This window comes from Lynx canadensis, chromosome A2 (genome assembly GCF_007474595.2).
Source record: "Lynx canadensis isolate LIC74 chromosome A2, mLynCan4.pri.v2, whole genome shotgun sequence".
Taxonomy (NCBI): domain Eukaryota; kingdom Metazoa; phylum Chordata; class Mammalia; order Carnivora; family Felidae; genus Lynx; species Lynx canadensis.
Window position 1 is genome coordinate 5,383,104 of NC_044304.2, and position 25,138 is coordinate 5,408,241.

At 50.3% G+C, this 25,138-nt stretch overlaps 1 protein-coding gene across 1 annotated transcript; it reads right to left on the minus strand.

Annotated features, from left to right (window-relative positions):
* Window positions 1-5,265: 5,265 nt before the first annotated feature.
* ANGPTL4 (angiopoietin like 4) lies at window positions 5,266-11,453 on the minus strand. The gene is given in 8 exon segments (XM_030293637.1): window positions 5,266-5,929; window positions 7,347-7,628; window positions 7,734-7,829; window positions 8,198-8,311; window positions 10,545-10,662; window positions 10,804-10,914; window positions 11,111-11,179; window positions 11,181-11,453. Coding segments are annotated over 8 exon segments (1,245 nt in total). The 3' UTR covers window positions 5,266-5,747.
* Between the last annotated feature and the right edge of the window lie 13,685 nt (window positions 11,454-25,138).

Sequence of the window (25,138 nt, forward strand, 5' to 3'; positions counted from 1 at the left end):
AAAAAAATTTTATAAAGTTTATTTATTTGAGAGAGAGAGAGTGCATGCGCAATCAGGAGAGGGAGAGAGAGAGGGAGAGAAGGAATCCCAAGCAGGCTCTACAGGAGGCTCAAACTCAGGAACCCATGAGATCATGACCTGAGCCCAAATCAAGAGTCAGATGCTTAACCGTCTGAGCCACCCAGGAGCCCCTAGGGCCGTTTTTTAAAACATAAATCAGATTGTCTCACTCTGCTGTTTAAAAATCTTTCGGTTCTTCCTTTAGTAAACATCTACTAAGCACATGCTAAGTGCCAGGTAGGACTCTAGGTGCTAAGGATACAGTATCGAATGAGACAAAGTCCCAGCCCTCACAGAGCTGACAGTCTGACGGGGTCAGGTAGATGAAAAACCAGTAAACAACATGCACAAGGTGGTTTCAGAATGGGAGGCGTGCAGTGAGGGGAATGACTCACATTATGTGATCGTGGCGCTCCTTAGCTAGGGACCCAGGGAAGGCATCCTGGAGCAGATGGCGTTTGCCCTAAGTTTGGGGAAAGGGGAGGAAATGGTGGGAACAGCATTTCAGGGGGGACACAACGGCAAGTGAGAGAGACTCTGATGGATCTGAACAGCCAGATGGCCGTGGTGGCTGGAGAATTGGATCCAGGGACCAAGAGCTCAGAAGAGGTGAAAAAGCCGAGACCGGAAGCCAGACCAGAGTGGCCCCTCCCAGGCTTTGTCGGCACACTCCTGGGTGGCTGGCTTGAAGGGCACGCTCCTGCTCCAACCCCCTCCCGCCCCCAGTTCACCATCCCCACTTCCTGCCCAAATGCTGCAGACAGGGGGCGCTATGCACTGATTCCCCCAGCGAGCTTCAGTTTCTGATGACGTCACTCGGCTTTTGATGTCACTGTGTCCTCTTCCTGGAATGTCCTCTCCCTCCCCCACCTTCTTGGTGGAATTTTCATCCTTCTTTGAAAATTGCCTGAAAAGTCATCTTCACCCTGAAGCTTTTTCTCCGGTCTGAGTCAGGGTCCCTTCTCCTCCCCCCGCCCCCCCCCCCCCCCAGCATAGCTCAGAGTGATAATAGTATTTGTAATGACGACTGATGTTTATATTGTGTGCTCACTACTAGCCAGACGCTGTCTGGACTGCTTTCATTTACTGCTGCATGAAATCCTCACAGCACCAGGAGAAGAGAAAGGGGTGGGAATGGGAGGGTGGGGTACCAGTGCCCCCCCCCCCCCCCCCCATTTTCCAGATGCAGGAGCTGAGGCCACCAAGCTTTAGTACACAGTCTCTAGTCAACCAGGAGAATGATGTCGCTGAAGAGCTGAATGGGTCTGGATTCACATCCTGGCTCTTGTTTGGTTCCCAGTCATGGTGGTTGTTCTTTGTGTTGTTCCTGGGGACGGAAGAGAGGAGGAGAAGGGACAGTTTCCGGGGGGGGGGGGGGGGATGAGCTTTCTTGGCAGAGCTTGAGAATTAAAATGGCGTAGGTGGGGGAACCCCCTCCCTGCCAACCTCCACAGACGGGACTTCCCACCAGTTCCAACCATAACGGGCTCAAGGGAGACTCTGCAAGCCTGCCTAGTATAGGACACCCCCAGACAAGGAGCCTGGAGGGAGTCTGGCCTCCAGCTGAGGAGTTCATCACCCGTACTCAGCCAGGGCCCCACGGAAGTTACTGTGTCCCAGCATCATCCAGGAAGAGTCACCGGAGAAGAAAGTCACAGACTTTTCTTCTACCAAAAGAGGCCCCCTACTACCTTAGGAGCACTTAGGAGGCATATTAGAAAAATATATTCCCCTGTTAAAACAGCAGCTAAGGGACACCTGGGTGGCTCAGTCGATTAAGTGTCTGAAGTTTCCGACCCTTGATCTCAGTGTTGTGAGTTCAAGCCCCATGCTGGGTGTGAAGCCTACTTAAAAACAAAAACAAAAACAACAAACGAACAAAACACACACACACACACACACACACACACACACAGCAGCTGGGCCCTCAGGACACAGACAGATGTTGCCTTTCCCTAACATGTGTCCTGGAGATAAGGCATCACATATTCCAAGCCATAAGATAGGAGTGACAATTGTAGGCAGTACATTAAATAGCATTGACCCACAAGCTGAGAACGTCTTAACTTTTTCCCAGTTTTGAAGTATTTTATCATCTATCAAGGAGAAAGGCTTCTTTCTTGCTCATCCATCCATCTTGAACAGTTTTCTAGCCCCATCTCCCCTTTTTATACAGAGCCCCAAGGCAGGCTGAGAGCCTTCAGAAGGCAACAGGATCTGGCTAGAATTTTCTTGCCCACATTTTATTGTGAAGTTTTAAAAATACGCAGAAAAATGGGAAGAACTGTACAGAGAATACCTAGATTCCACTATTAACATTTTGCTTTATTATACACCCATCTCTCTATCCAACCAGCCATCATCTTATTTTTTGATGTGTTTCAAAGAAAGTTGAAAATTTGGAGGACTCTAATGTATAGCATGGTGATTTTAGTTAGTACTTGAAAGTTGCTAAGAGAGGAGACATTAAATGTTCTCACCACAGGGGTGCCTGGGGGGCTCGGTCAGTCGAGCATCCAACTCTTGATTTTGGCTCAGGTCATGATTTCATGCTTCTGTGAGTTTGAGCCCCACATCCGGCCCCGTGCTGGCAGTATGGAGCCTTCTTGCGATTCTCCCCCCCCCCCCCCCCCCCACCTGCTCCTCCCATGCTCTTTCTCTCTCTCTCCCAACAAATAAACAAAATAAATAAATGTTATTACAACAACAACAAAAAGAAAGAAAGAAAGAGAACTATGTGATGTGATGGAAGTGTTAGCTACCACTAGGGTGGTAATCATTTCACAATATATAGGTGTATGAAATCAACACATTGTACACCTTAAACTTACACAATATCATATGTCAGTTGTATCTAAAAAAGCTGGGGAAAAAATGAAAGAAAGTTGAAAACATTAGTCTACTTCCCCTTGTAAACACTTCAGCATGCATGTCATCAACTCGAGTTCAATATTCGTTTATGGCTCTTTTTGTGTTTTCTTCTTCTAAGGTGAAAATTACATATAATGCAATATAGATCTTCAGTGTCCATTCACAGAGACAAAGGCATATGGCGGAGTAACCCGTCTCTAGGAAGGCTCAGAACGTCACCATCACCGGGGAAGGCTGCCTCATGCCCACTTCTCAGTCAAATCCCGCCCATTTTTCCAGTGTCAACCACTATTTGTATTTTTCCCCCCACTCAAAAGTGCCTCACTTTGGACCATCAATTACAGGCCAAACTGTCGGTGATAGGAAGGGCTTTGAAGGTAAGCTTGGTGAGAGAAGGAATCTTTCTGTTCACTAGGATTTAGTTTCCAAGCACTTACTACAAGGGTTTGGCATGTAGTAAGAACTCTATAAATATGAGTTGAATTTCTATACATATTTTTATGTACGTAAGGCCAACTTTTAAAAAAAGCCAACTTAGGGGCACCTGTGTGGTTCAGTCAGTTAGGCCTCTCTCTTTTTTTTTTAAAGCTTATTTATTTACTTTGAGAGAGAGAGAGAGAGCAGGGGAGGGGCAGAGAGAGAGAATTCGAGAGAATTCCAAGCAGGCTCCACACCGTCAGCACAGAGCCCGATGTGGGGCTCGAACTCATGAACCGTGAGACCGTGACCTGAGTCAAAACCAAGAGTTGGATGCTTTTTTAAATTTTTTTATTTACATTTATTTATTTTTGAGAGACAGAGAGAGAGACAGAGCACAAGTGGGGGAGGGGCAGAGAGAGAGAGGGAGACACAGAATCCCAAGCAGGCTCCAGGCTCTGAGCTGTCAGCACAGAGCCTGACGCGGGGCTCGAACTCACAAACCGTGAGATCATGACCTGAGCCAAAGTCGGACGCTTAACTGACAGAGCTACCCAGGCGCCCCCCAAGAGTTGGATGCTTAACCAACTGAGCCACCAGGCCTCTGTGCGGGCTGTACAGAGCCTGCTTGGGATTCTCTCTCTCTCTCTGCCCCTCCCCCTCTCAAAATAAATGAACATTTTTGAAAAATAAAAAATAAATAAAAGAGCCAACTTAAAGGAAAACTGTGGCTGATGTGGCAAAAAATGTAAAGAATCTACCCAAAGCACTGCTTTCATGTAAACACTAGAACTATACTGGCCAATATGGTGGCCATTAGCCTCTTGGCTACTGAGCCCTTGCAATACGGCCAGTCCAAATTAAGATGTGTCATAAGCGTAAACTAAACACTGGATTCCAAAGCCTTAGTACAGAAAACAAGCAGTGTCAAATATCTCATTCATGACTTGTATAGCACTCACATGTTGAAATGATAATATTTTGGTTACATTGGGCTTGATAAAAATACATTTCTAAAATTAATTTCATCTGTTTCTTTTTTTTCTTTGTTTTTTTTTTTTCTCCCTTTTTTTAAATGTGACTATTAGAAAAAAATTAAAATGCATGACTCACATTATATTTCTATCAGATGGCTGGGTGCTAAACAGTTCATTGTGATTCACATGTGTTAAGTATGATGAAGAAGGCGTTCTCAGGGCGCCCGCATGGCTCAGTCAGTTAAACATCCAGCTATTGATTTTGGCTCAGGTCACAGTCTCAGGGTTTCGTGGGTTGGTGCCCTGCGTCAGACTCTGTGCACTGACGGGAACGCAGCCTGCTTGGGATTTCCCTCTCTCCCTCTCTCTCTGCCTCCCCCCGCTGCTCATGCTCTAGCTCTCTCAAAATAAATAAATAAATAGATAAACTTAAAAAAAGGGGGGGGGGGCGCGGGGGTTCTCATTTTCTCTATTACCTGCTTCCAGAAGGACTGAATGAGGGTCTTGGTTTTTGAAAAACAAAAATTGAGATCCACATCGTGAAATAATAAATGGAGGAGATTGAAATCAGTTGTAGGACCAATCGGCATTGTCCTCGAAGGACCTGGGAGTGTTCACCCTCTACCCTGGGAACGTGTTTATGTGGACTCTGAAACTGCCCACTTTTAAAATTTTTTTTTTTTTTTTTTCAACGTTTATTTATTTTTGGGATAGAGAGAGACAGAGCATGAACGGGGGAGGGGCAGAGAGAGAGGGAGACACAGAATCGGAAACAGGCTCCAGGCTCTGAGCCATCAGCCCAGAGCCCGACGCGGGGCTCGAACTCACGGACCGCGAGATCGTGACCTGGCTGAAGTCGGACGCTTAACCGACTGCGCCACCCAGGCGCCCCTGAAACTGCCCACTTTTAAAACAAACCGAAGGACACAGGAGAACGAAATGTGCTGAGGTTGCTTTTATTGCAAGAATTTGGTGAGCTCCACCCGGATGTCATTGGCACCGGCTCATCCCACAGCACCCACACACGAGAGCACCGTGAGGGCACTGGGGGCCCACGGGAGCCCTGGTCCCCCAGCCAGTCAACGTGACTGAATCCGCCGTCGAGGGCTGGCTCGGCTGCCCCCGAGTGGTCCCTCTGTGTCCTCGACTCCTTAGGCGGGCAAGGAGCGGGCCTCAACGCCCCTCCGTCTCACGCTTCCTGGCTCTGTGCCCTGCAACCCCGTAGCTCTGCCCTCAGAGGGTATCACCTGCACCCCGCCACTCAGAAAGGGGGCATCTCCAGTCGTGAGCACCTTCTCTGTCCGTGAGGCTCCGGATGGCCCCCGTCTCGAGCCCCTGCCCGAGCAGGGAGTGGCCACACGCTGGGCCAGAGTCAAAGTCACTGTTGTCTACGAGCCTGGGAGCCAGGCCCCAGTGGGGACGCTAGGAGGCTGCTTCAGCCGCTGTCGGCTGGATCAGCATCGTGGTGGCCTGCAGCGGGTAGTAGCGGCCCCTCCAGGTCTTCCAGAAGATGCCCTTCTCGCGCTGCCGCCGCTGGCGTGGGATAGAACGGAAGTACTGCCCGTTAAGGTTGGAATGGCCACAGGTGCCAAACCACCAGCCACCTGCCGGGGTCAGAGGAAAAGGAACTGGTCAGGCTGGGGTCCCTGTGCCTCCACGGAGGCTGGGACCGAGAGGCGGCTGGGTGTTGGACTGCACACGCTTTTTATTTTTTTATTTTTTTTTAATCTGTATTTTTGAGAGAGAGAGACAGAGCGTGAGCGGGGGAGGGGCAGAGAGAGAGGGAGACACAGAATCGGAAACAGGCTCCGGGCTCCGAGCCGTCAGCCCAGAGCCCGACGCGGGGCTCGAACCCGCGGACCGCGAGATCGTGACCCGAGCCGAAGTCGGACGCTCAACTGACTGAACCACCCAGGAGCCCCGGACTTTATAAACTTCAGAGGGGAAAACTTTTCTAGTGATGGTCACACGACGTCCTGAGGGACCCCAGGTTGTGACAAAGGAGTTTCAGGGGCTCTGGACCCCTTCCCAGGAACTACAGCTTTTGTGTCTGTGACTGTGACTGTGACGAGTTACTGTTCTGTACCTGACACGTGGGAAACGTTTATTAAAGACTTTCTGGGGTGCCTGGGTGGCTCAGTCGGTTAGTGTCTGACTCTTGATTTCAGCTCAGGTCGTGATCTCAGGGTTCGTGAGTCTGGGCCCCACATCTACACTGACAGTGTGAAGACTGCTTGGGATTCTCAGTCTCCCTTTCTCTCTCTGCTCCTCCCCTGCACATTCTCTCTCTCTCTCTCTCTCTCTCTCTCTCTCTCTCTCTCTCTCAAAATTAAACAAATATTAAAAAAAAAAGACTTTCTATGATCATCGTCCATTTCTTCAACTTATATTTGATCAAACCATATAAAATTATTAGTATTCCATCATTTTTTGACCCACCAAAAAGCAATGTCATATGTTTCACTTTACAGAGCCTGGGTTCTGCCTCCAATTTCATTACAACAGGGTCGGGGGGCCTGGGTGGTCAATCAGTTAAGCACCTGACTCTTGACTTCAGCTCAGGTCGTGATCTCATGGTTCATGAGTTCCGGCCCTGGGTCAGGCTCTGAGCTGACAGCAAGGAGCCTGCTTGGTATTCTCTCTCCCTCTCTCTCTGCCCCTCCCCCACTTGCTCTCTCTCTCTCGCTCTCAAAATAAATAAACTAAAAAACAAAAACAAAAGCCAACACAGGGTTTATCTTGGTGGCTGGGCCACGTGCCGGCCACTATCCCACAAATGTCATCTCAAGGTAATCCTATGGAGTGGGCATTGTGGTCATACCCAGTTTAAAGACGGGGAGACCGAAGGTGAGACAGGGTAATAAGTCAGTTGCCCAAAGACACACAGGAAGTTAGGAGAAAGGGGGGCAGAGAACGGACGGCACTTGGCACTGAAGGCAGGACAGGGAAACACAGAGGCAGAGAGAGGAGGTCTCGACCTCGGGGTGCAAGGCAGGACAGGGAGGCGCAGAGCTTGCTCACCGGAGAGGCTCTTGGCACAGTTCTTGTCCCCACGGAGGTCGTGGTCTTGATCCCAAGTGGAGAAGGGCAGGGAGAGGCCATTGGGTGCCACAGTGGTAGCACCCAGTTCACTGGCCACGGGAGCTGTGAGCTGCAGGCTGTAGGCTGTGTCCTCACCACCCAGATAGACGGGGAACTGCAGAGACTCAGCATTGCCCTCCCAGTCCTGCAACTGCACAGCTAGGCGGCTGCCGCGGTCCCCCGTGATGCGGTGAACCTTCTCCAGGCCCAGCCAGAACTCACCTACAGGGGAGAGAGAGGCCCATCGGTGAGTCAGACCCACCTCCTCGCCCCCTCCTCCCCTCTCTGCCTCCGCCCCCACCCCCCACCCCGGCTGGACACACCCACCTTGGGGGTCTCCGAAGCCAGCCTTATAAGCTTCCCAGGGCTGGTTAAAGTCCACGGAGCCGTCCTGGCGCCTCTGAATTACAGTCCAGCCTCCATCTGCCCAGAGAGGTGCAATGCCATCAGGAGGCCGCTTTTTGCAGGGGACCCCGACTTCCCATCCGGCTCGCAAACCCTAAACTGCCTCCAAACCCAGAGAGGGCCAAGGTCTTCTCATTCACCCCAGCAGGACTAGAGGAAGGTAGTTAAAGGTGGGCTGGCCAATGTGCAAGGGGCTCAGCCTTGACATTGTCCCAAGGCCCCAGGAGGGAGGAGGGGAGGGAGGGAGCGTTAGAAATCTAGGAAGTTTCTCTAGGTCCACTGAACCTGGCCCAACCCTGGGTGGTGGCGGGGAGCTGCATTTGATTGGAACGGCAATAGGGCCCATGACAGGATGCAGGGCACCCCAGCGGGCCAGCGCATCCTACCTGAGGTCATCTTGCAGTTAACCAGGAAGGGTGGGGACCCCTGGGGCTGGATCTGGAACAGTCCACTTTGCCGCTCTCCCTCTTCATACAGCTCTTGGCAGTCCCTGGGCAGCCCTGAAGGGCAGGCAAAGAGAGGGGTGGGGAGACTGAATGAAGCAGGAGGGGCCTCAGGAAACAGGCATGTCAGGGGCTGGGCAGTGGGTGACAGGGGACATGAGGGGGTAATCCTGGGTTCACAGCATCCCCTGTCCTGGATGGCCCCTGAGCCACCCACCATCCTTCCTCCTCCCACACTGCATTCTCACCTCAGGCCACACAGCCAGCCTTGTATCACACACCCTCCTGCCACAGGGACTTTACACACGCCCGTCTCTATGCCTGCACATGCCAGTCACATGCCAGAGAGATCTTCCCTCAGGACTTTCTTGCCTCATTCTAAAGATCCCAGCTTCTAGAAGGGATGCCTTCCCTGACCCCCAGACCAGGCCAGGCTCCCAAAAGAAGCATCGGGGACTTCCTGCCCACAACACTGGAGTCATCCAGTGGTCTCCCCGCCACTGAATGAGGATTCCATGGGGCCAGGGACAGAGTGGCTCTTTGCCCACAGTCTGGCACCAGTGCCCAGGTTAATCCTGGCCCACAGTAGGTGTTGAATAAAGACTGGAGGCATGAGTGATTGAGAAGCCGGGCCAGGGTGGAGAAGATAGGAGTGGGGCTGAGCAGAAGCGCTCTGTTGGGGGGGGGGGGGCGCTCTGCATGAGGCTTGCAAGGCCAGGGGCCCCACCTGGGATCCCAGGTAAAGGGGAAGGCAGGACTAAGGAACCTAGGAGGAAGACAAGGGAGGGAAAGAGGAGGGAGGGATGGCTGGGCTGTGCCCAAAGGCTGTGAAGTCCCCGCCCCCAGTTGAGCCTGGAAAGTAGGGAAAAGGTCGCCCGGGGGGAGGGGAAGTCCGCGCTGAAGGGTGGGGGTAAGGGGGATGGGGGCGGGCCCAGAGTGACTGGAGACATTTTCCGGCCCCTGGAGCAGCTCCCCTTTCCCCTACTTTCCTCCCTTCCAATCGGGGGACGGCACCCGGCCAAACCACGAATGTGGCTTCCATTAGAAGGAGCTGTTTGTCTCTCCAGCTCTGAACCTTCCCCTACTTGGCAGGGCTGAGCCCCAGGTCTGGGAGTCCCCAAACCCACGCATCCCCCACCGTCACATCCCCCAGCCCAGACCCCCGCCTGCTGGCAAGCTCCAAAGCCCCTCAAGGCGCAGGGGCAGGGAGGGGGGTTGGGACGGTGTATGGACCCTTACAGGCCCGGTGAGGGAAGGAGGAAGAGTGGGGGAGGGCGAGGGGGGGGGGAGGAGGAAGAGTGGGGGAGGGCAGAGGGAGGGGCAGCCTTCGAGACTAGGGAGCCGGGAGCCAGCAGCCAGACCCAGGGTGTGAAGGGGGAATCCGGACTTTTACCCAGTTGGCTGCACACAGCCCCGGATGCCAGGCAGGGTGATGGGGTAGGAGGACTACAGGGAAGCCAGCCGGGTCTGGAGCCCCGAACTAAGGGTGGGGACAGAGACACCAGGAGCTGTGAGCCTGTGTCAGACACACGGAGACATGCTGGGGGGGGGGGGGGACGGGGGGGGGGGCTGGGGCGATCTGGGATGCACAATGAAGGACCCAGAGCTTGTGCTGATGGCAAAGGCTCATTCTCTGCAGGAATCAGGGCGATCAGGGACTTCGGGGACCAAGAGGGGAGTGAGGCACCAGGTGTGGGGGGCAGGAGCCCTGGATTTGTTAGAGATGCAAAAGCGAGTGGTGTGTCTGGCCAGGGAGATGGGGGTTACCTGCCTCCTAGAGCTATGCTCCAAGATACCATTGGGGGGGGAGCCCCAGCTCAGAATCCCCCTCCCAGGAAGCCATCGCTCTTCACCGTCAGAACTCCAGGCACCCTCCTGTCCACCAGTGTGCCCTCAGAGAAGGTTCCAACCTTCAGGAAGGCGTCTCTGACCTGCACCGCCCCCTTCCCCACACCCCTGCAGCTCAAGTCCCTCCTGGACCCTCTTAAAGACCCCAAGCCCTGCTCCAGTCAGTGGCCAGCAGGGCTCCGGGGAAAGCCACTGGCTTGCCAGGAAGAAGGGTGGGGTGGCCTACCTGGTCAGGGTCAGGGATGATGAGATGGGATGTGCCCTCATCAGCCCTTTACCAGAGACTAGTGAGCCCACAGGAACCCAGGGCCAGGTGGACAGGACAAGGAGGGGGACAGGAGTGGTGTGTGTGTGTGTGTGTGTGTGTGTGTGTGTGTGTGTGTGGTGGTGGTGGCTGGGGGGAAGGAATTGCCCAGAGGACAGCAGAGGGCTGGACACTCACTGTGCAGGCGGCTGATATTGTGAGCAGGGCCAGCGAGCTGTGCCATTTTGGGTAGCCTCTTCTTCCTGCCAGGCTTGGCCATCCTGTGGCCCAGGTGCATGGGGGCCAGGAGGCTCACCTGGACAGGACAGGACAGGAGGAGGATGTCAGGTCTGGCTGGCTCCGGCCCCTCAACTTGCCTGGCTCTAGGTCCACCCCCCCCACCCCCCCCAGGACGAGCTTCGGCCTCCCTCCCAACCCCGGGGCAAGCATCAGGCACCTGGCTCTGCAGATTCTGGATTTTCAGGTGCTGCTTCTCCAGGTGCCGCTGCTGCTGGGCCACCTTGTGGAAGAGTTGCTCAATCCTGCCGTTCTGGGTCTTGAGCTGAGTCTGGGAGAGCGTGCGCACAGCACCGCGGTGAGGCCCCGGCCTTCTGCGGCCAGCCTCTCCATTCATCGTCACTCGTCTGGCCTTCCAGCTCTCCCTCCCGGGAGACCCGGGCAGGGGAGCCCAGGGAGTCCCGGATGCGTCCCCCTCCCGCCCACACTGTCCGAGACCCGCAGGAGGGCAGCGGGAGGCCACGTACCTGCAGGCTGCCGAGGGTCTCGGGGGCAGCCTCGCCACTGGGGCCCAGACCCTCGGGCGCGCGCGGGGGGCGCGGCGGACGCCCCGGACTCCTTGCAGGCCGCCCCGCACGCGCGCAGACGCCGCTCCAGCGCGCCCAGCCGCCCCTGGGTGCGCTCCACGTGCTCGCGCAGCCCGTGGCCCAGCTGCAGGAGCCCGTGCGCCAGCACGTTCACCTCGTCCCAGGACGCGAAGCGCGGCGGCTCGGGAGGCTCGGCGGGCGCCGCGCGGCCCTGCGCGCTCAGCAGCCCGGCGGTGGCGGCGCACAGCACCAAGGCTGCCGAGGCCGTCGGCGCACGGCGCATCCTTCCGGGTGGCCTGGACGCGGGAGCGCAAGGCTGAGGCGCGGGCTGGAGAGTCGAGGGCTGGCGACGCGGGCGTCCTGGCGGAGACTCACTGGCGTTCAGAAGCCGCAAGGAAGGCTCCGATCACCGCCGCCAGCCTTTGGGGCTTGGCTAGTCCCCGCGACGCCCCCTTTTTATAAGCCCGCGGAGAGAGGGAAAGGGGAGCCTCGGAGGCGGGGCGCAGGGAGTGCCGGGGGCGGGGCGTGCGGCCGGGGGTAGGGTTCTGGGAGCCAGCGGCCGGGGAGTTGGGGAGGGGGGGGCGCCCTCGGGGTGCAAAACTCTGGCTCCCCCAGCAGGCCCTGGAGCGTCTCCTCTGCGGACCGTGGAAGACGTGACCCTCACGGGGGCCCCCTTCCAAACACCGGAATCCCAAACCCTTCACGCTGCACCCGCCGCGCTCAGCGGTACCCGTGACCCCCACCCCCCTCCCCAAGTCAAAAGCTGGAGAGAGAGACGAATAAGAAAGGGCCCCGGTGCGCTGAGTCCAGCCAGGCCGGGCATGCCCGGGACACCTGAAACATCCCCGCCCCCGGAGACTTCTCGGAGAGCAGCTCGGGACCAGGCTGCACGACTAGGGAGACGACTCTGGGCTCCCACGCTCCTTCCCGCTCAAGGATTCGTCACTGCAGATGTGTTTGTCGGATCCCCTGACGTCCCTCATCCCGCTTCCCACAACTGACTGCCCCTTCGGGGTGGCTCCCGGTCTATCTTGTTCAGACTCCAGCTCTCGGCTCACTCCCCCGCTTGCCCCCCACCCCCACCCAGGGTCTGCAGTGTCGTCAGCCTTTTCCTGTATCAAAGCAGAAACCTCAGAACAGGAAGAGGTGATACACGGAAAGAAGGGCTCCTAACTCCTCATTCATTTATTCACTCATTCACTCATTCACTCATTCAACAAACAGTCCCTCTGTTCTGTAAGAGAGAGCCCGACACTCTGAGCCTGGGGTAGGGGCAAACTTGGAACAAACGAAGAACTAAGGCTGTGGGGCCGACCATGTTCATTCCAAAAGGCTAAGCATTCGCTTAACAAACGTTGACTAAATTCCTCCCCTCCCTCCCGTCCTGCTCCACTATACTCTGTCCGGAAATCGAGGCTGGCAAAGAAAAACTTGCCTGCCAGGAAGAACCCCCAGGCAGGTTGGCTTGGCACACGGGCGAGAAGAACAGAGTTGACTCAGCAGGGCTCAGAGCCAGCTCAGTCTCTGGAATCTGAAACTGCATGCCCCGGGGCTGACGTGCGGGTCACCACTCATACACTTGGCCCCGGCCGGGCTGGATGCCAGGACGGCCGATCCCGGCAGCAGTGACAGGCAGATGGGAAGGGCGGCAAGGAAAACCTCTGCATGGAGTAGGTCCAGACAGCCACCATCTGCCCTGGCAGCCCGCCTGTCCACCCCCGACACCCTGGCCTCTCTCTGAGGCGGTGACATAACTCTCAGGGTGTGCTCTTTTCTTCCGTGGCTTCTCGCCCTGAAGGAAATGATCAGTTACCTTCTCGACCTGACGGCCTTTTCTCTCCACTCACTTTTCAGGGGCTTCTTCCTTCGTGCCATGTTTCACAGGGCACAGAACCCGCCAGAAGCTTTTAGAGGCACCTGATGTGAACATGGCCCAGAAGAAATTTTCCAGGGACCCGGAGCTGGCTCTGGATTGCATTCTAAAAACTGTTCTGGGCTGCCTGGGTGGCTCAGTCGGTTGAGTGACCGACTTCTGCTCAGGTCGTGATCTCACGATTTGTGGGTTCGAGCCCCGCGTCGGACTCTGTGCTGACAGCTCAGAGCCTGGAGCCTGCTTCGGATTCGGTGTCTCTGTCTTTCTCTTCCCCTCTCCCCCCGTCTCTCAAAAATAAATAAATATATTTAAAAATTTTTTTAAATAATAAATAAAAACTGTTCTGTGGAACATACTCTCTGACCCAGCAGTGACACTGTTGCTCTGATCAGTTGTTTCTTTTTTTAAGCTTACTTATTTTGAGAGAGAGAGCATTCTAAGCAGGTTCTGAGGTATCTGCAAAGAGCCTGACATGAGGGTCCATCCCACAAACCGTGAGATCATGACCTGAGCTGAGATCACCCAGACACCCTGATCAATTGTTTCTTGAGTACCTACTGTGACTGGGACCATAATGGTGAGTAAGACAGTCCTGTCCACCAGGTTGGCTACTTTGGTCAAAGCAAATAGCATTAGAAAGGTGACCTATGAAACAAAAGAAAAAAAGAAAGGTGACATAGGGCCTGGAATCTCTCACCAAACCTGGGAAGCAGTGAAATGGATTTTTTTTTTTTTTTTTTTTTTTGCCTGTCTGTGGGCAGTTGAATCTCCCGACCTTTGGGAGATTTCAATCTGGCACCGTACGTGCTCACATGAAGAGTGTCTTTAAGGGGCATTTGGGTGGCTCAGTTGGTTAAGCCTCCAACTCTTTAAAAAAATTTTTTTTTACATTTATTTATTTTTGAGAGACAGAGAGAGACAGAGCACAAGCAGGGAAGGAGCAGAGAGAGAAGGAGGCACAGAATGTGAAGCAGGCTCCAGGCTCCGAGCCACCAGCACAAAGCCCGACCCGGGGCTCGAACCCACAAACCGGGAGATCATGACCTGAGCTGAGTGAGGTTGGACACTTAACGCACTGAGCCATCGAGGTGCCCCCTGGCTCAGGTCTTGATCTCAGGGTTGTGAGCTGGGGCCCACACTGGGCGTGGAGGCTGCTTGAAAGAACAAAAAAAAAGGAAGAAAAAGAAGTGTCTTTCCATCTATGTCTCTAGAACCTGAGTTAGTAGGGGCCCCTCAGTCCCTCTTCACTAATCCCCGAGCATTGGGTGTCCTGGCGGGTGAGTCAGGAAGGGTTGATCTGTTAGCAGACAGGCTGCTTAGGATAGAAATAGCAAACACCTACTGTGTCCTTCATTTATGCCGAGTATTATGTTTTGTCGTAAAGTGATTATATGTTCGCTTAATCCTAATAGCAACGCCAAATGAGTTGGGAACTCTTATTCCACTTTATAGATGAGGACTAGATAAAAGAGAGATTAAGTGCTTGCTCAAATTCTCACAATTATCCAGACAGAGCTAGGATTTGAAGCCGGGCTAGCCGACTCCCAACTGTGCTCTTGGCAGCAACGACACTCTGCCTTTGTCCCTAGTAGCCCAGTGATCCTTGCCTCCTGATATCCATGCTCTTCTACACTTCCCCCCTCTGGTGTAGGCGATAGGATATTATTGAGACGATGGTGTGTGCGACTTCCTAGGTTAGATCATAAAGAACACGTGGCTTCTGTCTTGTTCTTTATTTTTAAAAAATTTTTTTAACATTTATTCATTTTCTTGAGAGACACAGATCACGAGTAGGAGGAGGGTCAGAGAGAGAGGGAGACACAGAATCCGAAGCAGGCTCCGGGCTCTGAGCTGTCAGCGCAGAGCCCCGCGACGTGAACTCATGAACCGTGAGATCGTGACCTGAGCTGAAGTCGGCCGCTTAATCGACCGAGCCACCCAGGTGCCCCTCTTTTTTTTTTTTGTAAATTTTTAAATTTTGAAATCATTTCAACTTACAGAAATGTTGCAAGAAGACGTCATGGGCGTCCTGTATACTCTTCATAGAGATTCACCAATTGTCAACTTGTTCTACTAAGTTTATTGTTCTATCTATAAATTCCATGTACATATAGATATAGATATGTAACATACACACTATGTGTGTCTATATATATGCATATACATACACATATATATATATGTATACATATATATACACACACACAAATATTTTGAGAGATGCATATAACAAACCTTTATGGAGGCATATTATAATATACACGTTTATCTGTAGAGAGCTACATATGTATATATAACATAAACAGAGACATATATAATGCACATATACATACACACACATATATGTAGGGATGTATTCCTAGACACAGATATATGTATAACACAAACTCCACATGTATATGGAGAGAGTCACCTGCACCACAACACTGTTTGCAACGTCAGGAAACGTGACCTTGACACATTGCCGTTATCTAATCTATAGTCCATATTCCACCATATCCTTTACAGCCGTGTTTTCCACCGGGACCCCATCCAGGATCATGCACAGCATTTTATTTCTGTCCCTTTAGCTCCCCTTAATCTGGAACGGCTCCAGGGTCCTTCTCTGTCCTTCACCACATCGACATTTTTGAAGTGTACACACCAGTTATTTATAGACTATCCCTCACGTGCATTTGTCTGATGTTTCCTCCCGATTAGACTTTTTTTTTTTTGACAGCAATATTTTGTCCTTCTCTGTGCCTAGCAGGAGGCCCGTGATGTCTGTCTGCCCCTTATTGGCACTGTTAATTGTGATTTTTAAAAATTTGTTTATTTTTGGAGTGCCTGGGTGGCTCGGTTGGCTAAGCGTCCAACTTCGGCTCAAGTCATGATCTCGCGGTCCGCGAGTTCGAGCCCCGCGTCAGGCTCTGTGCTGACAGCTCGGGGCCTGGAGCCTGCTTCGGATTCTGTGTCTCCCTCTCTCTCTGCCCCTCCTCCGCTCATGCTCTATCTCTCTCAAAAATAAAGAAACATTACAAAAATTTTTTAAAGAGAGAAGGGGAGAGAGAATCCCAAGCAGGGCCCAAACTCAGGAATCCTGAGATCATGACCTGAACCCAAATCAAGAGTCGGCCACTCAACCGACTGAGCCTCCCAGGGGCCCCTAAATGTTAATTTGTTTTTGAGAGAAAGAGAGGCAGAGCGTGAGCGGGGAAGGGGCAGAGACAGAGAGGGGGACAGAGGAACTGAAGCAGGCTCTGCGCCGACAGCACAGAGTCCGATGTGAGGCTCGAACTCACGAACCATGAGATCATGACCTGAGCCGAAGTTGGGCACTCGACCTGTTGAGCCACCCGGCGGCCTCCCAGGTTTGTTTTTTTATTGAGGTATAATTGATGGATAACCTTATCTTAGTTTCAGGTGTGCAACATCATGATTCCATATTTGTATCTATTGTGAAATGGTCACCACTGTAAACTGATTACCATCCGTCACTCTACATAGTTCTAAAACTTTTTTGTTCTGGCGATGAGAACTTTTAAGATCTACTCTCTTAGCAGCTTTCAAATATGCACTACAGTATTATTAACTATAGTCACCTTGCAGTACCTTATATCCCCAGGATTTATTTATTTTATAACTAATTTATTCTAAAACGGAAAGTTTCCTCTAATTGTGATTATTTTAACCACTTAATTTTTCCAACTTTACTTATTTATTTTGAGAGAGAGAGAGAGAGAGTACACGCGTGGGCAGAGAGAGAGAGGGAGAGAGAGAATCCAAGCAGGCTCTGCACCATCAGCACAGAGCCCGACGTGGGATTCAAACTCATAAACTGTGAGATCATGACCTGAGCCAAAATCGAGAGTCAGATGCTTAACCCACTGAGCCACCCAGGAACCACTTAACCATTTAATTTTAATACTGGATGGTCAGCCATGGGGGAAGCATGAGAACCTAGGAGAGCCCAGAAAAGGGAGCAGTCCCATCGGGCAAGGCTTCCTGGGGCAGAGGCCCGGAAGCTGACCATAGTAAGATCAACCCGATGGGAGACGGTAAGGAATGAATGACCCAGATTGGAGGAAGAGTGTGAAAAATGCACTATAGCCTGGGACACGTGCCCAATCCGTCCCAGATGAGCCCAGAGGGACACGGGAGCTATGTATGCGGACCCCCCCAAGGGAGGTTGCTGGCCTGTGTCCGGGAAATGACCCCCACCACCTCTAGCCCCTGTTCATGCCCTTTCCTGCCAGCCTCTAGTCATATCCAGGTCACCAGGAAAGGTCAGCCAGAGGGCAGCAGGCTCAGAGGCTCAGGGAAAAAAGGATGAGTCAGATTGTGGGCTGGGTCCCCAGAAAGGGCTGGGGCAGATTGCACCCTGCCTCACAGTCCTAGCCTGGGAGCTTGTGTGCACATGAACCTGGGCAGCCTTTACATCGAGGGCCAACAACTTTGACCTCCCTAAAGAAGAAATAATAACCATAGCAGTGCATGTTTATTTCAAGATTTCATTTTCTGGGCCCCTGGGTGGCTCAGTCGGTTAGCATCCGGTCCGACTTCAGCTCAGGTCCTGCTCTCACGGTTCAGGGGTTCAAGCCCTGTGTTGGGCTCAGGGCTGACAGCTCGGAGCCTGGAGCCTGCTTCGGATTCTGTCTCTGTCTCTCTCTCTGTCCCTCCCTCTGTTCACACTCTCTGTCTCTCTGAAAATCAATCAATCAATCAATCAATCAATCAAAAAAAATTGTTATGAGGGGAACACCTGGGTGGCTCAGTTGGTTGAGCACCTGACTTGATTTTGGCTCAGGTCATGATCTCACCATTGTAAGATTGAGCTCTGCATTGGGCTCCAAGCTAAGCACAGAGCCTGCTTGGGATTCTCTCTCTCCCTCTCTCTCTCCTCCTCCCCTGCTCATGCTCTCTATCTTTCTCAAAATAAGTTAATAAATATTTAAAATAGTTGTTATGGGGACGCCTGGCTGGCTCACCCAGTAGAGCCTGCAACTCTTGATCTCAGGGTGGTAAGTTGAAGACCCATGTTGGGTGTGGAGCCTACTTTTAAAAAAAGGGGGAGGGCGCCTGGGTGGCTCGGTTGATTAAGCATCTGACTTGGGCTCAGGTCATGATCTCCCAGTCCATGAGTTTGAGCCCCATGTTGCGTTGTGCACTGACAGCCCGGAGCCTGCTTCAGATTCTGTGTCTCCCTCTCTCTCTGCCCCTCCCTGACTCATGCTCTCTCTATCTCTCTCAAAAATAAATAAACATTAAAGAGAGAGAGAGAGAGAGAGAGAGAGGTCCTGGGCGGCTCAGTTGGTTAAGCACCCAACTTCAGCTCAGGTCATGAACTCATGGTTTGTGGGTTCAAGCCCCACATCAGGCTCTCTGCTGTCAGCACAGAGCCCCCTTCAGATCCTCTGTCTCCCCTACTCTTTGCCCCTCCCCTGCTGCGTGGAGAGCTCTCTCTCTTCCTCTCAAAAAAAAGTAAACATTTAAAGAGAGAGAGAGAGAGAGAGAGATAAAAAATAAGAAATTGTTACAGACAGAGGCCCCTGGGTGGCTCAGTTGGTTAAGCGTCCAACGCTTGATTTTGGCTCAGGTTGTGATCTCACACTTCAGGAGTTCAAGCCCCATATTGGGCTCTGCACTGACATCGCGGACCCTGCTTGGTATTCTCTGTCTCCCTCTCTCTCTGCCTCTCTCTCTGTCTCTTTTTCTCAAAAATAAATAAATAAACTGAAAACAGTTGTTATGGATAAAATGTTGTGTTCCCTTACAATTCATTTGTTGAAGCCCTAACCCCCGCAGTGTGATCGGTGTGTTGGTACTTGGGGTTGGGGGCTTTCCCGGGTGATTAGGTTGTGAAGCATTGGTGCTCTTATAAAAAGAGATACACAGAGACACACGTGAGGAGGAAGGGAGGAAGTGGTTGCCTACAAGCCAGGAAGAGAGCTCTCCCCAGGAACCGAATTCACCAGCATCTTGATCTTGGACTTCCAGCCTCCAGAACTGTGAGAAATAAAGATCTGTTGTTTAAGCCACTCATCCTGTGCCATTTTGTTATGGCAGCCAGAGATGATGACTACAGCATGCCGAAGTGTAATCAACGTGCCACAATCTGGTATGTTTCAAGGGCACAAGGTAATTGACATTGATACATATACATATACACACGCCTGTGAGACTATCACCATAATCTGGGTAATGGACGTATCTGTCACACCCAAAACCTTCCTTGTGCTTCTTGGGAACCCTTCTCACTGGCTCTTCCCACTTTTCCCACGTACTCAGGACCTGTTTTCTATCGCTACAGGTTACATTGCTTTTTCTAGAATTTTGTATCACTGGAATCACATAGGATAATTTTTTTTTGGGGGGGGGGGGACTGGCTTCTTTCACTCAGCATGATTACTTTGAGATTCATCCTTGTTGGAGTGTGTATCAGTAATTTATTTTTTTATTTAATTTGTAGGCTCCAAACCCAGGATGGAGCCCAACGCAGAGCCTGAACTCAGGACCCTGAGATCAAGACCTGAGCTGAGATCAAGAGCTGGACGCTTAACCAACTGAGCCACCCAGATGCCCCTGTAGTGTATTTATTTTCAATGCTAATGCGAATAAAGCACAATATCATTATCCATTCATCTGTTGAAGGACATGTGGGTTATTTCCCACTAAATAAAGTTGCTATGGACATTCATGTACAAGTTCTTGATTGGATAACGCTTTCATTTCTTTTGGGGGACTTTTTTTAAGATTTTATTTTTATTTTTTTATTTTATTTTATTTTTTTTAATTTTTTTTTCAACGTTTTTTATTTATTTTTGGGACAGAGAGAGACAGAGCATGAACGGGGGAGGGGCAGAGAGAGAGGGAGACACAGAATCGGAAACAGGCTCCAGGCTCCGAGCCATCAGCCCAGAGCCTGACGCGGGGCTCGAACTCACGGACCGCGAGATCGTGACCTGGCTGAAGTCGGATGCTTAACCGACTGCGCCACCCAGGCGCCCCAAGATTTTATTTTTTTTATTTTTTTTTTTCAACGTTTTATTATTTATTTTTGGGACAGAGAGAGACAGAGCATGAACGGGGGAGGGGCAGAGAGAGAGGGAGACACAGAATCGGAAACAGGCTCCAGGCTCTGAGCCATCAGCCCAAAGCCTGACGCGGGGCTCGAACTCATGGACCGCGAGATCGTGACCTGGCTGAAGTCGGACGCTCAACCGACGGCGCCACCCAGGCGCCCCAAGATTTTATTTTTAAATAATGTGGGGCTCTACTGACTGAGCCAGCCAGGTGCCCCAGGGAATTTATTTTAATTTCAAAATTTGAATTTGAATTTCCGTAGAACTCCTGTTCCTTATCTGCTCAGTTCCCCTCCCTACCACATACAATCACTGTCAGCATCAACATTTCGTACTCTATCTTTCTTGTGTTTATTTAGACAGATATAAGCAACACCTCCAAGCCCTTTTTACACAGAAGATAGTACATTGCATGCACTGTTTTGTATCTTATTTGTTTTCCTTTATTTATTTATTTTTATTTTTATTTATTTAAATGTTTATTGATTTTTGAGAGAAAGATACAGAGCATGAGCGGGGGAGGAGCAGAGAGAGAGGGAGACACAGAATCCCAGGCTCTGAGTCGTCAGCACAGAGCCCAATGGGGGGCTTGAACTCACAAACTGTGAGATCGTGACCTGAGCCAAAGTCGGACGCCCAACCGACTGAACCACCCATGTGCCCCCAAAATAAAACCTTTTAAAAGAGAGAGAGAGAAAGAGAATTAAAACATATTTCAGAAGGCCTTGGGGGAGGAGTTAAGATGGGCTAGAAGTAGGGGGACCCTGGGCTTTTCGTGTCCCCCAAACACAACTGTATCGGGGTCAGATCACTTGGAACACCCAGGAAATTGATCTGAGGACCAGCAGAAGGTTCTCCACGGTTAGAGGGTGACGGCATGGCAGGTATGGGGCTTATTCTAACAAGGAATCAAAGCACACCCGGGTAAAGGTCCAAACACTCCCCGCTCCAAGCAAGGAGGAGACGTGCAGAGGACCGACCAGTGGGAAGGAACAGCCAAAACACAACAGCACAGCGCACACAGCACAGAGCAGAAACACTTCCTGGAGTGTTTGGCCCCCTTCCTGGACAGTGTATGGCCCAATGACCCCCTTTTTAAAAACTTTAAATTCAAGTTTAAGCTTTTTTTCAGAAAGAGACAGAGCAGGTGAACAGAGGAGAGGGACAGAGGGAGAGAGAGAGAGAGAGAGGGAGAGAGAATCCCAAGCAGGCTCCACACCCAGAGAGGAGCCCGACGCGGGGCTCAATCCCATGACCCTGAGCTGGTGACCTGAGCCAAATTCAAGAGACAGACGGTTAACCAGTTGAGCCACCCGGGTGCCCCGACCCCTTTTTGATATAGCGCTACTCTCAGGTACGGGAAACATAACAAGCTTTCAAAACATGCAAAAGACAGAAACTTAGCCAAAATGACAAGACCGAAGCATTCTCCCCAAAAGAGAAGTCAAGAGGAAATTACTGCCAGGGACTTGCTCAAAACAGCCGTAAGCAATAAACCTGAACAGGAATTTAGAACAGTCGTAAGACTACTAGGTGAGCTTGAAAAAAAGCGTACAAGACACCAGAGAAACCCTTGCGGCAAAGATCAAAGGCCCAAAAACTAGTCGGGATGAAATAAAAAAGAAGTGTTGTAACTGAGGTGTAAAAATGACTGGACACAGTCAGAACGAGGATTGAAGAAGCAGGGGAGAGAATATGTGATATAGAAGATGAAATTATGGAAAATAATGAAGCCGAAAAGAAGAGGGAAAGAAAGCTGTTCAATTGTGAAGGTAGACCTAGGGAACTTAGTGATTCCATAAAATGGAACAATATCAATATCATAGGAGTCCCAGAAAAATAGCAGGAAAAGGGGGCAGAAAAGTTATTTGGACAAATTATAGCTGAGAACTTCCCCAATCTGGGGAAGGAAACAGGCATTCAAGTACAAGAGGGACAGAGAACTCCCCTCATAATCAACAAAAACAGGCTAATACCACAACATATCACAGTGAAACTTGAAAAATACAAAGATAAAGACAAAAATGGAAAGCAGCTAGGGACAAAAGGTCCTTAACCTACAAGGGTAGACACATAAGGTTATCAGCAGACCCGTCCACTGAAACTTGGCAGGCCAGAAGGGAGAGGCAGGAAATATTCAACGTGCTGAATGGGAAAAACACGCAGCCAAGAAATCTTTATCCAGCAAGGCTGTCATTCAGAATAGAAGGAGAGATAAAGAGTTTCCCAGAAAAACAAAAACGAAAGGAGTTCATGACCAGTAAACTAGCCCTGCAAGAAATTGTAAGGGGAGCTCTGAGTGGAGGGGGAGAAAAAAACAACACCACCACCAAAGCAGTAAGACTAGAAAGGACCAGAGAACATCATCAGAAACACCAACTGTACAGGTAACACAAATTAATATCTTTTAATAATCACTCCACATGTAAATGGACTAAATGCTCCAGTCAAAAGACAGAAAGTATAAGAATGGATAAAAAACAAGATCCATCTATATACTGCCTACCAGAGACTTATTTTAGACCTAAAGACACCTGCAGGGGCGCCTGGGTGGCTCAGTTGGTTGAGCGTCCGACTTTGGCCCAGGTCACGATCTCATGGTTCATGACAGCTCAGAGCCTGGATCCTGCTTCGCATTCTTCTCCCTCCCTCTCTGCCCCTCCCCTGCTCACACTCGGTCTCTCTCTCTCAAAAACGAATAAATGTTAAAAAAAAAAATTAGGGGTGCCCGGGTGGCTGAGTCAGTTGAGCGTCCGACTTCGGCTCAGGTCATGATCTCGCGGTTCGTGAGTTGAAGCCCCGCGTCAGGCTCTGTGCTGACAGCTCAGAGCCTGGAGCCTGCTTCAGAATCTGCCCCCCCCCCCCGTCTCTCCGCCGCACCCCCGCTTGTGCTCTGTCTCTCTCTGTCTTTCAAAAATGAATAAATATTAAAAAAATTTTTTTAAATAATAAAAAAAATTGAAAAGACACCTGCCGACTGAAAGTGAGGTGATGGAGAACCATCTATCACATTAGTGGACATCAAAATGAAGCTGGAATAGCCATACTTATATCAAACAAACTGGATTTTAAAACAAAGACTGTAACAAGAGATGAAAAAGGGCATTATATCATAATTAAGGGGTCTATCCATCAAAAAGATCTAACAACAGTAAATATTTATGCCTCCAATTTGAAAGCACCCAAATATAAACCATATGATCCTGTCAATAGATGCAGAAAAAGCATTTGACAAAATACAGTATCCATCCTTTAAAAAATTTTTTTAAAACGTTTATTTATTTTTAAGAGAGAGGGAGAGACAGAGCGTGAGCAGGGGAGGGGCAGAGAGAGAGGGAGACACAGAATCTGAAGCAGGTTCCAGACTCTGAGCTGTCAGCACAGAGCCCAACGCAGGGCTCGAACTCACAAACTGCGAGATCATGACCTGAGCCGAAGTTGGACGCTCAGCCGACTGAGCCACCCAGGCGCCCCCAATATCCATTCTTGATACAAACCCTCAACAAAGTAGGGAGGGAACATATCTCAACATCATAAAGGCCATATATAAGACATACAGCTAATATCATCCTCAATAGGGAAAAACTGAGGGCCTTTCCCCTATGGCCAGTGATGACATAGGTGACATAAGTCAGAAAAGACAGTGATGTCCACTCCCACCATGACTATTTAACATAGTACTGGAAGTCTTGGCCTCAGCATTCAGACAACAAAAAGAAATGAAGGGTATACAGATTGTCAAGGAAGAAGTCAAGCTTTCACTATTTGCAGATGACATGATACTCTATGTAGAAAACCCCAAAGACTCCACCAAGAAATTCCTAGAATTAATACCTGAATTCAGAAAAGTCACAGGATATAAAATCAATTTCCAGAAATCTATTGCATTTCTATACACCAATAACGAAGCAGCAGAAAGAGAAATCAAGGAAATGATTCCATTTACAATTGCACTAAAACCAATAAGATACTTTAGTAATAAACCTAACTAAAGGGGTAAAGGATCTGTACTCTGAAAACTATAGAACACTTGTGAAAGAAACTGAAGAGGACACAAAGAAGTGGAAAAGCATTCCATGTTCATGGATTGGAAGACCAAACATTGTGAAAATGTCTATACTACCCAAAGCAATCTACACATTTAATGCAATCCTTATCAAAATACCATGAGCATTTTTCACAGAGCTAAAACAACCCTAAAATTTGTATGGAACCACAAAAGACCTCGAATAGAAAATGCAATCCTGAAAAAGAAAAACAAAACTGGAGGCATCACGATTCTGGGTTTCAAGCTATATTACAGAGCTGTAGCCATGAAGACGGTATGGCTCTGGCACAAAAACAGATACAGAGATCAGTGAAACAGAATAGAAATCCCAGAAATTTACCCACAACTATATGGTCAACTAATCTTTGACAAAGCGGGAAAGAATATCCAATGGAAAAAAAGTCTCTTCAACAAACAGTGTTGGAAAAACTGGAGAGTGACATGTAGAAGAATGAAACTGGACCACGCTCTTACACCATACACAAAAATAAATTCAAAATGGATGGAAGACCTAAAGGTGAGACAGGAAACCATCAAAGTCATAGAGAAGAACACAGGCAGCAGCAACCCCTTTGACCTTGGCTGCAGCCACTTCTTACTAGACACATCACCCAAGGCAAGGGAAACAAAAGCAAACATGAAGTATTGGGACCTCATCAAGATAAAATGATTCTGCACTGCAAAGGAAACAATCAACAAAACTAAAAGGCAACTGATGGAATGGGAAAAGATATTTGCAAATGACATATCAGATAAAGGGTTAGTATCCAACATCCATAAAGAACTCATCAAACTCAATACCCAAAAAGCAAACAACCCAGTTAAGAAATGGGCAGAAGACATGAATAGGCACTTTTCCAAAGAAGACATCCAGATGGCCAACAGACACATGAAAAGATGCTCAACATCACACATTATCGGGGAAATACAAACCAAAACCATGTTGAGTTACCACCTCACACCTGTCAGAATGGCTAAAATTGGCA